Source organism: Schistocerca americana, chromosome 3 (genome assembly GCF_021461395.2).
Source record: "Schistocerca americana isolate TAMUIC-IGC-003095 chromosome 3, iqSchAmer2.1, whole genome shotgun sequence".
NCBI lineage: Eukaryota > Metazoa > Arthropoda > Insecta > Orthoptera > Acrididae > Schistocerca > Schistocerca americana.
The window spans coordinates 617,930,820-617,945,931 of NC_060121.1; the positions used below are offsets into that span (position 1 = coordinate 617,930,820).

General features: G+C 41.9%; 1 protein-coding gene across 1 annotated transcript in view; it reads right to left on the reverse strand.

Moving 5' to 3' along the window:
• The window catches only part of LOC124606966 (ATP-dependent translocase ABCB1-like), a 261,320-nt gene that overhangs the window by 203,049 nt on the left and 43,159 nt on the right, over positions 1-15,112 (reverse strand). The window contains exon 5 of the mRNA XM_047139103.1: positions 3,017-3,313. Within this exon, the coding sequence (XP_046995059.1) occupies positions 3,017-3,313 (297 nt within the window). The remainder of the gene's footprint in view (positions 1-3,016; positions 3,314-15,112) is intronic.

A 15,112-nucleotide genomic window follows, 5' to 3' on the forward strand; every position in this document is an offset into this window, starting at 1 on the left:
GTCGGTAGCGTTGGGCCTTCATAGCCTATTCGGGAGGAGTTTTTTTAAAGAGTTGTTTCTTTGTATAGTTATCGAACCTCATCCTACATACATAACCACAAGCCACTGTGCAGAGCAAGGCAGAGGGCACATCATACGAATATTCTCGAGTTTTTACTGTTCCATGACTACGTAGAACCAGGAAGAAATGACTGTCTGAATGACTCTCTACACACCCCTGTACGCTTTTTCTTATTCTCACAATCCCTAAGTGGCTAAGGCAAAACCCGGGATGTTTCCTCAATCAGGACCACGGCTGACCACCTTTTTTATCCTCCTAAACCACATATTTTGTCCTCGTAAAGCATGTCATGTATTTTCGGTCTTGTGTATTTTGAGCTACCGATTTGTAAAATTGTACCTTGATAATTCCTATATCACAGTGACATGATCCTTGGTTGAATAAACATGACAAGGATAGTGGTAATGCTTAAATTAGGCTGGCTATTTTCAGTCATTTATTAACTAGCGGAAAAATGCTCCTATCAGAGCACAAAAAAATTTTAATATGTTCCTGCTTATTTAAAAGGCTTTGGAAAGTGCGGTACCAGCTGCCTATGCTATCTTCCTCAGTACCTTTAAAAATGTTCACAAAGAAATTTGCATGCGAGCATATTCGTGCTTTATCTCACATGTAACTCATCTCAAACTACCACAAACCGCTAACTGTAACTCACTCATACCCATTAGTCCATCGCTGTAATTCGCTCATACCCATCCACTTCCAGCTGCCCTTTCTCACTCACTCATTCAGCTTATTGCCTTTATCTCTTTGTGGCTCCCCGTAATTATCTGCCGAGCGGTCTAGGGCGCTGCAGTCATGGACTGTGCGGCTGGTCCCGGCGGAGGTTCGAGTCCTCCCTCGGGCATGGGTGTGTGTGTTTGCCCTTAGGATAATTTAGGGTAAGTAGTGTGTAAGCTTAGGGACTTATGACCTTACCAGTTAAGTCCCATAAGATTTCGCACACATTTTTTTGTAATTATCTCCTGTGTTACAGCCACAGTCCCCTTCGTTCCGTCCTACTACTACAATCTCCTCTCATTGTCACTGTCTCCGTTTTGCTCTCTGTTACTGTTAACATCTCATTCCTTCCTCCCTACTGCTGCCGCCTCTTCTCATTGTCCCTATCTCTCTCTTCGTCTTTCTCACTGTCATATACTGTGTCTCTCATTATCACTATCTGTCACCCATTTACACTTTCCCTTTCTCTTTATTCCTCGCCTTCTGGCACTGTCTCCTTCACTCTGTTTCCTAACGTTGTTCTGTCACTGTCAACTATGTTCCACTACCACTGTGTCCCTCTCTTTCTCTGACACTGCCATTGTCCCCTTCTTCTCTCAACCACTGTCTACTGCCTTCCATTATTTATTACTTTCCCGTCTCTTTGCCATTGCCACTGTCTCCTTCTCTCCCAGCACAAAAAAATAAACGGGAATATGATCACTGTCTCCCTCTCTCTAGGCATAAAAAACGAGAATATGATCACTGTCTCCCCCTCCCTAGGCATACAAAAGGGGAATATGACCGCATGACAAAATTTTTGGGAAAGTTTTAAAGGTACTGAGGAACGTGGAATGAGGTAACTGGTACCCCACTTTTCAATCATAGTCTTTTAAATTTACTGGTAAATATTCCGCATTTTTTGTTTTACGATAGGAGTGTTTTTTCGCTGGTTCCCTTCTTTTCCCTGCTGCACCAGAGAATGCAACTCATATGAAAAGAAACGTGTTGGTCAGTAAATTGTAGGTACTTCACTTATGTGAAACTGAAATAATTCAAAACTAAATTTATACCTCAGACCGGATTTTACGTGCAAAAAAATTCTGCATGTGCTTCAGTACTACAACATGATGACAACGAAGACACTTTACAGCATATTTCTTCGCGCTATGTCACTTTATAAACTACGCTTCCGCCTCACTCCGGATTCTATATGCGTACAAGAAGGATAACTTTGACCCTCTGTATCTCGGAAACGGATAAAAAGATGAAGACACTTTTCAAGGTTGTTCGAGATCGGGATCTTGGGAACACGTCGTAAAAATTAGTCATTTGCTGTGTCTTGGAATAGTCGGCTGGGTTTTGGTCCGCTGGTGACGGTAAAATTACAGTAAAAATTATTTTTCCAGAGCTTTACGAGGAACCGTCCATGAACTAATGGTATCACCATAAGTTTGATCACATTAAATTTTAAAAAATTCTCCATCTGTCTAAGCAGGACGATGTGTGTAATGTTCATACTTTGACACTGTACTGTAGGATATTGACAATAAGACGATCCTTCTGTTGAGTACATAAATGGTCCCTAGCACAGAATCTATCCAAAGCACTTGGCCCTATCCTTCTACCACCAATATAACCCGTGGTATGAGCACCGGAAAATCCCGTTTTTACGTCTGGCGTTTTGAAACATATTAGATGCCCATGGTGTCTCACGCAAATCCCCGATATACTTGGAACGTACTTCTTCAGGGCGCGGACGGGCTTTAACCACATTCCACAACTGTTCACGTTTCGTTCCTTAAGTAACTTGTTATGGGCTATCGGATTTACCATAATGTAAATATTTTCCTAGATTAATTGATAAATGTTTTCGTTCGTTCCTGTCGTTAACTCCCCTCTCATTGATGGCACTGTGGGTAAGATCAGTTCTCTTTGTAACTAGGATATCTAAAGTATTTCTTTCGGGTATGGGTTGTCGAACCATTAGTTCGCTTGTCACACCAAATTTCAAAATCACTTCGCAAATCAATCATATAATCGAATGTGCATTTTCACAATATTTAACGACTTGCAACTTTCAATGAATAGGAAAAGGAGGGAAGGAAATTACGGAGTTTAAAACCTCGTCGATAATAATGACGTTCTGTTCGTGACGGCGATATTGAATATGCAGCAGGGGAATAACGGGTAGCATACGCCCATCTGCTGTCACTGTTCCATGAGCGCTGTCTGGGCAGGCAGTGTGTGTCTTACCTCTTGTCCTCCTTATCCTGTCCGCCGAAGGCGATGACGGTGCGGATGGCGCTGAGCACCTCTTCTGCGATGGCTCCCGCCTTTCCGTAAGCGAGGAGCTCCTTCTGCACGAGACGCGACGACAGCACCTCTGTGGTGACGATCGAGGCGACGGTCAGCGGGAAGCAGACGAGGCACACCAGGGCCAGCTCCCAGCCACGAGCCAGGGCCATCAGCACGTCGCCGATCACGTTCACCAGGTACATCACGAACATGGCCACCTTCTCCCCGATGCCGTCCTCCAGTTTAGTCAGGTCCCTGCCGGCATCGTTGGGCTCGTAGTCATAGTGCTTACAAAACATTACGTAAATGGGCTGAAATGTGTCAATATATACCGATAAGCCTAAACGTGCCTAATTGCGTGTTTCTCCAACTTCGGAGCTCAACACACCAGCGATTCAGCGGCGATTAGACAAATCCTTGTTAGTTTTTCGGAAGTATGTGGCGTCAGATGTCTAAAAACAGGGGGAAAATGGTTTGCGGGCTCAGAACAGGCGCCCGGTAGCATTTCAGTTGTGTTCAGTCAGAGATTTTGATGACAACGACGTCATCCTGAATTCACTATCACCCTCCTAAAATCTCTGTAGCAGGTGTCTGAACTTCTGACAAGGACAGTTAGATTGCTGGAAGATGCCATCGCCATCCGAGAACACATCAACTACCAGAGGATGGAAGTGATGCGCAATAACGTTCAAGCAATCCTCAGCTGTTACGGTGCCTTCGATCACTGTCACAGGTCCCATGGAAGCCCACGTGAACGCCCCACCCCGCTCCCCATGTAATACTGCACCCATTAGCCATCACGTGTCGCGCAGAGTTTGTTTTGAGCTATCGTTTGCCCGAACAATGGCGTACCAGGGCACGACAGTCGATGTGGTGTATCAAGAAACATGATTCATTAGATCAGGTGACAGGTGTCCAATGATCCAGGGTTCAAACTCAATGACTCTGTTCCCATCTATGACAATGTCTTCGGGCCAACGTGTGAACACGTTAGGGTTGTCTCCTGCAGATGTCGTTGTTAGCTGGGCCATCTCCTGGATGGTTAAGCTGCCTGTGAGACAAGGTGTCCTTCCTCTGTGCACATGGACTCCATTTGTTGCGGTTTGTCTTGCATGTGTATTTCTACAGCGCAGTTGAGTGTAATGGGTGTGTGTATAGTCTAGTGTTATGTTTATGTTGTGTGAAGATGAGGTGGGAACAAGTGAAACCCAGTGCCAGCACATAGCCTACTCCTCGCGAGCAGCACAAAGTGAGCAGCTGAGACTAACGTACCCACGGCGACGTAGTAGGGTAATATTTGTGAATGTAAAATAGTAATGAGTGTTCACACTACTCTTCTTGCTGCTGCATATCAGAAAAATAAATGACTAAAGATAACCATTGTTGCTTCCACCAGAGATCATCTCTTGAGTCCTCACGTGCATCAGCACGAATAAAAGTTAAATAACACTATTCATAGGGCCTCCATATTTTTGCTTGCATTTTAAAATATTGGTTATGCATTGTCGAGGGTCCAACCAACCCATCCGTCGCATTAACGCAAAATGAAATCAGTTACAAGTTTACTAAATTTGCAGTATTTACGTTCACTGTCCACACCAATTTAATTTTTTTTTTGCAAATGAGTTTATTGTAGAAAAAACAAACGATATATCTTTTCACACTTTCCACAATACATTTATATTAATATAATATTTGTCGCTGCAAGAATCTAAGTAACTTGACCAGCATTATGGACTCGCTTAACCTTTAGAAAATTTACAAAAATTGTTTAATGTGCTTCAGCAACTTGGGAGTTAATGTTCCGTGACCGCAAACTAACGATATTTTAACTGTAGATCACAATTAAATTTAAATGCAGAGCAGTTTACGGAAATTTAGACTAATTCGCCTAACCCAAATTTATTCAGGGTTCTCATGCTGAAAAATGTTTCAAAGCCTTTCCAGTTGACACATACAAAGCATTTAGAAGTCGTAACAAACGAGGTCACGTAGTGCGAATTTTTCTACGTTCACACAAGATAAAAATGTTTCCGAGTTCCTCACGATCATCACACACGAAAGTTTTACAAGTCCACTGCCATATACTTAAAAAATATTTCTGGTGCACACACGAGGCGACGTCCAGCCATACACACTTTCTATTTGGTCCCGATCTTCACTGCAACTGCCTGCTGAAGTGCTAGTCCCCATGTGAAAATGGCTGCCGTTACTTATATCCCCGCACTGATATGAGTCAAGCTCATGTATTCCTGTCTTCCGAAAGCATACATAAACTACAAACCTAATAAAGTTGATACAATTTGTAAATAAATGTGGACACGAATTTCATCAGATTTTCAGGGCCGATCGTAGTCTTCGTGTAACTTTAATGGTTTTCTCACAAATAGTGTTTCTGTTTGTACGGAAGCTATTTGAGTCTTTATATCACCAGTAAATCTTAAACAATAAAACCAATTACAGTCATACATCTCTAACTATCTCTACTTACTAATGTTGCTGCTACTTTCATTACTTCAAGTTCTGTTTACTAGAAAATTCACTTTTTCATGTACAGAGTATACATACTAGCCGCTAATTTGAAGTACACAATCTTCACAGAAATTCGTTAGAACAGTTCGATAAAGCACTCATGAGACCTATCCTTTTTATATGAATCACTGAAGGTGTTTGTGAGTATATAATTTCTAAAGATCAGTTCATATTCAAAGTAGTGGCTAGAATGTATATTCTGAGCATGAAAAAGTGAATTTTCTAGTAAATAAAATTCGAAGTAGTGGAAGTACCAGCAACATTAGTACGTAGAGCCAGATAGAGGTGTATGACTGTAATACTCAATAACTCGCTAACTATACCTCGTAGCAAAGGGGCGTCTTCACTCATGAACTTGCCTAATTTTTGTCTTTAAAGCCATGTGACTGATGGCTGTGTTTCCGTTCAGTATTTATTTAGAGTTTTCCTTTCTTCATATTTTCTTTATTCATTTAGTTCAGTCATTGGGGCTAATCTCCCCAGGTTCATTCAGATCGTCGAGATTTTCTTACCATGTGATCTGTGTCTATAGCTAGCTGAGCAAGAGCCGAATTTCTCATACTTTGAGCTTCGCCAATCATCACGGGTGACAGGTGCCACCATCTACTGACAAAGCAGCAGAGCTCGTCTGGCTTGGTATCCCACCCCCCCCCCCCCCCCCCCCCCTTGTTGTGAAAACACGTTCCTTATCTGTCGCTGGCTGAGCTGCTAGCTTTACAACAGAACACGCGTGTACTGTCTTATCAGTTATTTAATTTTTCTGTAGGCATTTCCGGGATGTAGTGCCACACGATGGTCAGGTTACCATCGACAATGTTACATGCCCTCGCTTCATAAGACACTGACGACAGCTTTGTATTTTAACTCAACACTTTGGCGCAACGACTGGTTATTAGGAACCTTACGCAATAAAACCTGCTCCCCTTGCCAGTCAACTACTGGTGCAGAAAATTACATTCACAACCCAAAAATTAAAAAAGGGAAACGAGTATCTTCTTCAGGATTCCGAAATTCGTGATCCAGTGTTGCTGTTGCAGATGAGACTGCTGTGGTGCTCGAATGGTGAGTGAAATGAGACAGGAACCAAGTAAAGGAACGATGTTTTGTACCTGGAAACATGTGCCAGTGTGCGTGGAAAATGAAAGTTGATGGTGACAGGGCTTGTTATGACAATGACAGCCAATTTCTTCCTTCAAGACAAAAAGGAATTAAAGAGATTAGCTGCCAGCAGTAATTCATTAATATCAATGGGGAAAGTTGAAAAGTTATGCGGGACTAGGATTCAAATCCAGGTGTCTTGTTTACTAGATAGCTGTGCTGATAGTACGCCCTTTGCACATTGGTGACAACCTAGCATGCCTCCTTTCAGACCCAAATTCTCAAGACACAGAGGAATTAGACGTTGGCTACGAGTTGGTATTGCTTTAAAGCAATGAAGAAAGTCGAAAATTTGTACTGAGCCAGGATTCGAATCCAGGTCTTATGCTAACTAGGGCGATGCGCTGACCACTGTGCCATCTAGACACTGTGGTCATCGCACTCGCACGGACTACCCTCGAACGACTCCCGTCAGCCCCAAATTCTCAATTTAAAAATGGTTCGAATGGCTCTGAGCACCATGGGACTTAATCTGAGGTCATCAGTCCCCTAGAACTTAGAACTACTTAAACCTAACTAACCTAAGGACATCACACACATCCATGCCCGAGGCAGGATTTGAACCCGCGACCGTAGCGGTCGCGCTGTTGCAGACTGAAGCGCCTAGAACCGCTCGGACACATCGGCCGGCTTCTCAACTTATCCACACACCACTAATGCAATACCCCTTGCCCATTATCCCCATTACACGAGGCATTTCGGACCTGGTGAACAGGCGCAATAAGGAAATCATTGGCCTTCCTCGTCATAATTATACATATTTGGAGTATAAGTACTTCCTTGTCCATGACCAAATTGTTTTTTGATCTGAACAAATGAATTTATGTGTGAGAATGCCCTATAACTGACACTTTCTGTGGCGCGGACTTGGCATTAGATTAACGTTGTGCAACTTTACTGAAACTGTAACATTGCTCGGAGACGGAAGCGTGTAGATCTGCCACAAATCACCACTTAGCCTACTTTGCAGAGAGATCAAACATCCGAACTCCACCAGTGATGAGGCGTGAACATCCAACACCTTGTCGCCTACCTGTGGTTTCATCGTCCTGACCACATCCGATAGATGCTCACGACGACAGGACGAGAGAAACAGAGCAGCTTCACCGTTTCCAAGATGCTCCTCCACAGACCAGGGTCATAACCACCTATCCTTTATCACTGTCGCTAACGCCTATGGGTTTCCCCATTTTGTAACCCGTATCGTCACAATAATGGTTTCCGATTAGTCTCTCTCTCATCCATATACGTTCCTCACGTGTCCGTCGCGCAACAAGGTGGCCGTCAGTCTCGCGATGTGCAATGGTCATAACGTCTTGGCTGGTCAGTGTACGTGCAAACTAGTCTAAGTGGAAGTGTTACAAATTTCAGAAACAGCTATGTAACACCGAACAAACTACTCCTAAGCAGATTTATCTGCTGCCGCCAATTGAAAATTCCACTATGTTCGTGAAATTTTATCCTCTTTATTTGAGGCCTGATTTTGCCCACTCCATAAATCTTCCGACGAGGAAGGAACATAATAATTATCTAGCAGTGTTCCTTCATAGTTACTTCCATAATTTTACAAATTCTAGGACTCAAGGACTGTCGTAAGGGTTTTACCACATTTGTCGTCCTTTTTGGATAAAATGGCTTTCCGTTTAAGGAGACAATGATTGACTGGATTTTGATTTACTTTTGATATGATCATTTTCTGTGACACAATAATAACCATTTCGGCCTATAATGGCCATCTTCAGATCTTGTGGGTGGCACTTGTTAACAAATGAACATGGGTTGACAATGTATGAACATTTGTTAAGCGATTGCTGCACATCGCACCTAAAGAAGGCTATTGCAGGCAGAAACCGGTTATGGTAGAGTCATACAAAAGCGATTGTTTCAAAGATAAACAGCACTTTATTTCTCATCCTCTACAACAAATGGTTCAAATGGCTCTGATCACTATGGGACTTGAATTCTGAGGTCATCAGTCCCCTAGAACTCAGAACTACTTAAGCCTAACTAACCTAAGGACATCGCACACAGCCATGCCCGAGGCAGGATTCGAACCTGCGACCGCACCGGTCGCCCGGTTCCAGACTGCAGCGCCCAGAACCGCTCGGCCACCTCGGCCGGCCTCCTCTTCAACAGTTCTTGGTGTGAGGAGAGACCTTCGTTATGACACAACCATAAAGTCGTCATTCACTAGATTTCCTTTCTTGTTACCTACTCATCTCAACTTACTGCAACCAAATACAGTCTGTTGCGTTTCTTGTACTCACACGGCTGCTTTTAGTGTCAGCAATTATCAGTGCGTTAGATATTTTGGGCTGCAGTAACAAGCCCCGAATTTAACATGTTTTCTGTAAGAAACGATATGTGATGGCGAAAAGCTGATGAAACTTGCATGCGACATCTTTTTGCAGATGCTGGAGTGAAATCTAACAGTAGGAGGACCCACGACCAAAATTTTTGAATTATAGCAATCCGCTGAAACCATTTGAAATCGATAGATTCGATGACCGTAAACCAAATAATATTAATCTCAGACGTTTTCGCTTCACGTCTGACCGCATTTTCAAAAATTACAACCAATTTTACCGAACTGTACCACAGCAATTTGTCTGATTTTTTGAATCTACTTAAATGATTGGTTTAAGAGATCTAAAACATGTTTTTAAGTCGCCTGTAGTGAAAAACCGGGGCACCATTTGAAAAAAAAAATGAAACAAAATCGTTGTAAACCGTCTGAAAATATGCTTTACTAGTAAATTTGAATCAGTTAACGGCCGAAAATCATTTTTCAGAAGAAAATATGAGCACCTTACATTCTGAGACCGCTATGTAAACGTTAAAAATTTTACCGATCGGCAACAAAGGATTGCGCCAGCATTGCACAGAGGCAGAAAAAATTTATATCGCACGAATTTAGTGCACCATCTTACTAATCAGACAACTTTCCAATACTCGAATTCATTACAAGGTCGCACTGAGGCTTATGAAAATCCATGTGGAACGGCATTTAATAGGCACCAGCCTTCAAATTCTGATATGACTAATGAAGCGCTTACTCGAAACCATCGTAGTGATGAATTTCCTAAATGAATCACACAAAAATAAAGTGGGATAAAGTTAAAAAAGAAATTATTTAAAGGAAAAATACAAACTTTTCAATCACTGTCGGACTCATAAGTATTATCATCATCACCAAAATCACTCTACAGGTCACTACCAATATTTTCAGTGTCTTGAAAACAAATAGAATTACTCAAAAATAATCCATTTCTTTACAAAAATCTTACAGTGAGATTCATGTCAGCTATACTTTTCGTGCATGCTTGCTACCCGAGAATCACGAAAAATCGTAATGTCTCTTGTTGTCACACCATCAAAAATCTGTTATGTCTAGATCCGTTAGATTTTTCGTATGAGCGTTGCTCCATATATACGAAATATATTTTGTTTTCAATAAACGCTATTCCAGTCCTATTTTACACGGCGGTAGCTTGCAGTCGTCAAAACTAGATAAATCAAAATTTAGAGCTATAGAGCAATGTTCACTTTTCGTTTTATATGTTTGTGTAAAAATGTTTAATCTAACAAATCGTCATGATTAGGTTTTTTGTCGAATAATCTGCACGTGAATTCTTCTGAGACGTTCTGTTGTGTTGGCAGAAGAGCCAACACCGTGTTACGAGGGGAGGCCGAAATGCACGCGTTTTAGCTCACGCAGGCTGGCGTGAGGAGGGAAGGACTATACTGACGTGAGGTCTGGATCATGACAAGGAATTAGAATTCAGAAAGCGGACGTAATTAGTTTGATACTTAACTTTAATCCATAATGATGAACGTCGCTCTTGACGGTACATGATTCACAATATTATCTGTTCTGAATAGTAACTGAATATGGCGCCTTGCTAGGTCGTAGCAAATGAAGGCTATGCTAAACTGTCATCTCTGCAAATGAGAGCGTATGTAGCCAGTAAACCAACGCTAGCAAAGTCGGCTGTACAACTGGGGCGAGTGCTAGGGAGTCTCTCTAGACTAGACCTGCCGTGTGGCGGCGCTCGGTCTGCAATCACCGATAGCGGCGACACGCGGGTCCGACGTATACTAAAGGACCGCGGCCGATTTAAAGGCTACCACCTAACAAGTGTGGTGTCTGGCGGTGACACCACACGTTCAGTACCTTCTCAGCGTCTCACTACCTTTTGGTAGTGTGTAGAATTTTTCAGCATTGTCAATCTTTTTTTTTTTTTTTTTTTTAACTTGTACTAGAGTGCGGGTTTGTAATCACCGATGGTAATAGCATGAAAAACAGGTAAAAGTTTTGCTACAGCAAACCGATTGTTCATACAGAAGTGAAGCATCAAAATAACGGCGGGAATTACTAACGATAATATCCATCTAAGTTTTTAAAAATTCCATAGTCACAAGCATTATAATTAAAACATCGGTTTTGACTACTGAACAGATACTCGACCTCGTTAACTTATTTCACAAACTTAGTAAACAATCTTAGTATCTGCCTCCTCGAACTCTTGACAAGTTAGACCTTCATTAACCGTTTGACGAAGAAAGCCATTTTTTTTTTAGTTCGGCAGTCTTCTGACTGGTCTGACGCGGCCCGCAAAGAATTCCTCTACTGCGCCGATCTCTTCATCTCAGAGTAGCACTTGCAACCTACTTTCTCAAGTATTAGCTGGATATATTCCAATCTCTGTGTTCCCCTACAATTTTTGCCATTTACAGCTCCCCCCAGCACATAATTCATTCCCTGATGTATTGACGAATGTCCTATCATCTAGTCCCTCCTCCTTGTCAGTGTTTTCCTCATATTCCTTTCCTATCCGATTCTGCTAAGAAACTCCTCATTCCTACCTTATCAGTCCACCTAATTTTCACATTCGCCTGTAGCACCACATCTCAAATGCTTCGATTCACTTCTTTTCCGGTTTTCCCACAGTCAGCGTTTTACTACCATACAATACTTTACTCCAAACGTACATTCGCAGAAATTTTTTCCTCACTTTAAGTCCTATGTTTCAAGCTAGCAAACATCTCTTGGCCAGAAACGCCCTTTTTACAGGGGATAGTCTGCTTTTGATGTACTTCTTGCTCCGTCCAGCATTGGTTACTTTGCTGCCTGGGTAGCAGAATTCCTTAACTTCATCTGCTTCGTGTCCATCAATCCTGATGTTACGTTTTTCGCTGTTCTCGTTTCTGCTACTTCCCATTACTTTCGTCTTTCTTTGATTTACTCCCAACCCAAATTCTGTACTTATTAGATTGTTCATTCCCTTCAGCATATCATATGACTCTTCTCCACTTTCACTTAGGATAGCAATGTCATAAGCGAATCGTATCATTGATATCCTTTCATCTTAAATTTTAATTCCACTCCTGAACCTTTCTTTTATTTCCATGATGGCTGCTTCAATGTACAGACTGAACAGTAGGGGGGGGGGGGAGGGGGGAAGATTACACCCCCTGGCATACACTCTTTTTAATCCGAGCGCTTCGTTCTTGGTCGTCCACTCTTACTGTTCCCTCTTGGCTTTTGTACATGTTGTATATTACCCGTCTCTCCCTAAACCTTGATCCCGTTTTTCTCAGAATTTTGAACATCTTGAAGTATTTTACATTGTCGAACACTTTTTCCGGGTCGACAAATCATATTAACGTGTCTTGATTTTCCTTCATCCTTGCGTCCCTCATCAACTGCAACGTCAGAATTGCCTCTCTGGTGCCTTTACCTTTTCTAGAGCCGAACTGATCGTTATGTAGCACATCCTCAATTTTCTTCTCCATCCTTCTACATATTATTCTTGTCAGCAAATTGGATTCATGAGCTGCTAAGCTGATTGTGTGATAATTCTCGCACTTATCAGCTCTTACAGTCTTCGGAATTTTGAAGGTGATATTTGTCCGAAAGTCAGATAGTATAACCCAAGACCTCCTCTTCTACGCACTTACGTGAACAGTCGCTGAGTTGCCACTTCTCCCAATAATTTTAGAAATTCTCTACCCCTTCTATCATATCTGACCTCAAGTGTGCCAAAGCTATTTTAAATTCTGATTCTAATACTAGATCGACTATCTCTTCTACACTGGCTTCTGGTTCTTCTCCTATTCCATCATCAGACAAGTCTTCATAATCCCAAAGACCTTCAATGTACTCTTTCCACCTATCCACTCTCTCCTCTGCATTTGATAGTGGAATTCCTCTTGCAGTCATAATGTTACCACTCTTGCTTTTCATTTCATGGTAGTTTTGACTTTCCAATATACTGAGTCAGTCCTTCCGACAATCATTTATTTTTAGATTTTTTCACATTTTACACGCAGCCATTTCTCCTTGGCTTCCTTGCACTTCCCGTTTATTTGATTTCCAAGTGACTTGTATATCTGCATTCCTGAATTTCGCTAAACATTTTTGTAATTCTTTCTTTCAGCAATCATCTGAAGTAGTTCTTCTGTTACCTATTGTTCCTTCACAGTTACCTTCTTTATTCCCATGTTTTTCTTGACAGCTTCTATAATTTACGTTTTCAGAGACGTCCATTCATCTTCAACTTAATTGGCTGCTAAAGTATTCCCTATCGCAGTATCTATAGCCTTAGAGAACTTCAAGGTATCTCTTCACTCCTGAGTACTTCCGCACCCCATTTCTTAGCTCACTGATTCTTACTGCCTAATCTCTCAATCTTCAGTCTGCTCTTTACTATTGCGAAATGGTGATCTGAATCTATATCTCCTCCTGAGTATGCTTTATAATCCAGTATCTCATTTCGGAATCTCTGCCTGATCATTATGTTTTCTAACTAAAATCTTCCCAAATATCCCTGCCTTTTCCTCCTCTTGTGATTCTTGAACAGAGTACTTGCTATTACAAGCTGAAATTTTTTACAAAACTCAATTAGACTTAGTCCTCTCCCATGCCTTGCCCCAAGTCAATATTCTCCTCTGACCCTATTCTACTACTCTGTCCCCTACAACTGCATTTCAGTTCCCTATGACTACTAGATTTTCATCTCCATCTACGTACTGTTTTATCCTTTCTCTATCCTCGTATAGTTTCTCTATCTTTTCACCTTCAGCTTACGACTTCGGCATGTATACCTGAGCTATCGTTTTTGGTGTTGATTTGCTGTCGATTCTGACGAGAACGTCCCTAGCATTGAGATGTTCACTGTAAAACACCTTTTAGCCTAACTTTCCTTTCATAACGAATCCTACTCCCGTTGCACCATTTTCTGCTGCTGTTGATATTACGCCATACTCCCCTGATCAAAATTCCTTGTTTTCTTTCTTTTTACCTTCACTGATCCCTACTGTATCTAGAATGAGCCTTTGCATTTCCCTTTGTCGATGTTCTAGCTTGCCTACCGCATTAAAGCTTCTGACATTCCACGCCCCGATTCGTAGAACGTTATCCTTCAACTGATTATTCAATCGTTTTCTCATGGTCACCTGCACCCTCTCAGTCCCCTCCTGGAGATCCGAATGGGGAACTATCCAGGGATCTTTTGACAATGCAGAGATCATCGTGACACTTTTTCAATGACCTGTGGATACTCGTTATGCGTCTTTAATGCAGTGGTTTCCATTGCTTTTTGCATCATCATGCAGTTGATCATTGCTGATTCTTCCGCCTTTAGGGGAAGTTTCACACTCCAAGGTGAAGAGAATGCCCTGAACCTCTGTCCTCTCCTCCGCCCTCTTTGACAAGCCCGTTGGCAGAATGAGGCTGACTTATGCCGGAAGTCTTCGGCAGCGCATGTTGATTATTAATTAAAATTTATACGGTTGCGGGTTTCGAACCCAGGAGCGAGTATTTTTTCATTACTAATCAAAGACGCTTCCCTTCCTTTTTTCTTTTGCGTTTTATTCGTTATTGTTCGTTGTATTTGGTCCCAGCCGACGTCACATGACATCCGTTGTAGTTCGTTGTTGATCCCTTCACTCAGTTTTTTCATTATTGAGACCAGCCAACTCTCTGACCGAACACGCTGACGTACCGCGCCGGCATCCCTAGAACGCGGGGAACCATGTCAATCCAATATTCATAGCTCATGTGATTAATGCGAATGGTTTTGATCGCGATAATCTGCATCGTATCCTGTTGTGGCCAATTAATAATTAAAGATTCGGCCGGAGCTTCTTTAGATTTTATAACTCTCAATTTCTTTGCGAAGCTGTGAGATGTGAGTCGAGGGACAAGAACGTAACAAGCTAGTAGTAGTTATCAACATTGGAGAGTAACAATTGCTGAAACGTTCTTTTTATTTCTGGAATTACTGGTGACATCGCTAAAATCTGGAAACAGTATTTTGGTAATCCTTAGAGGCATCCAATTTTTTGAACGATAAACCGAGT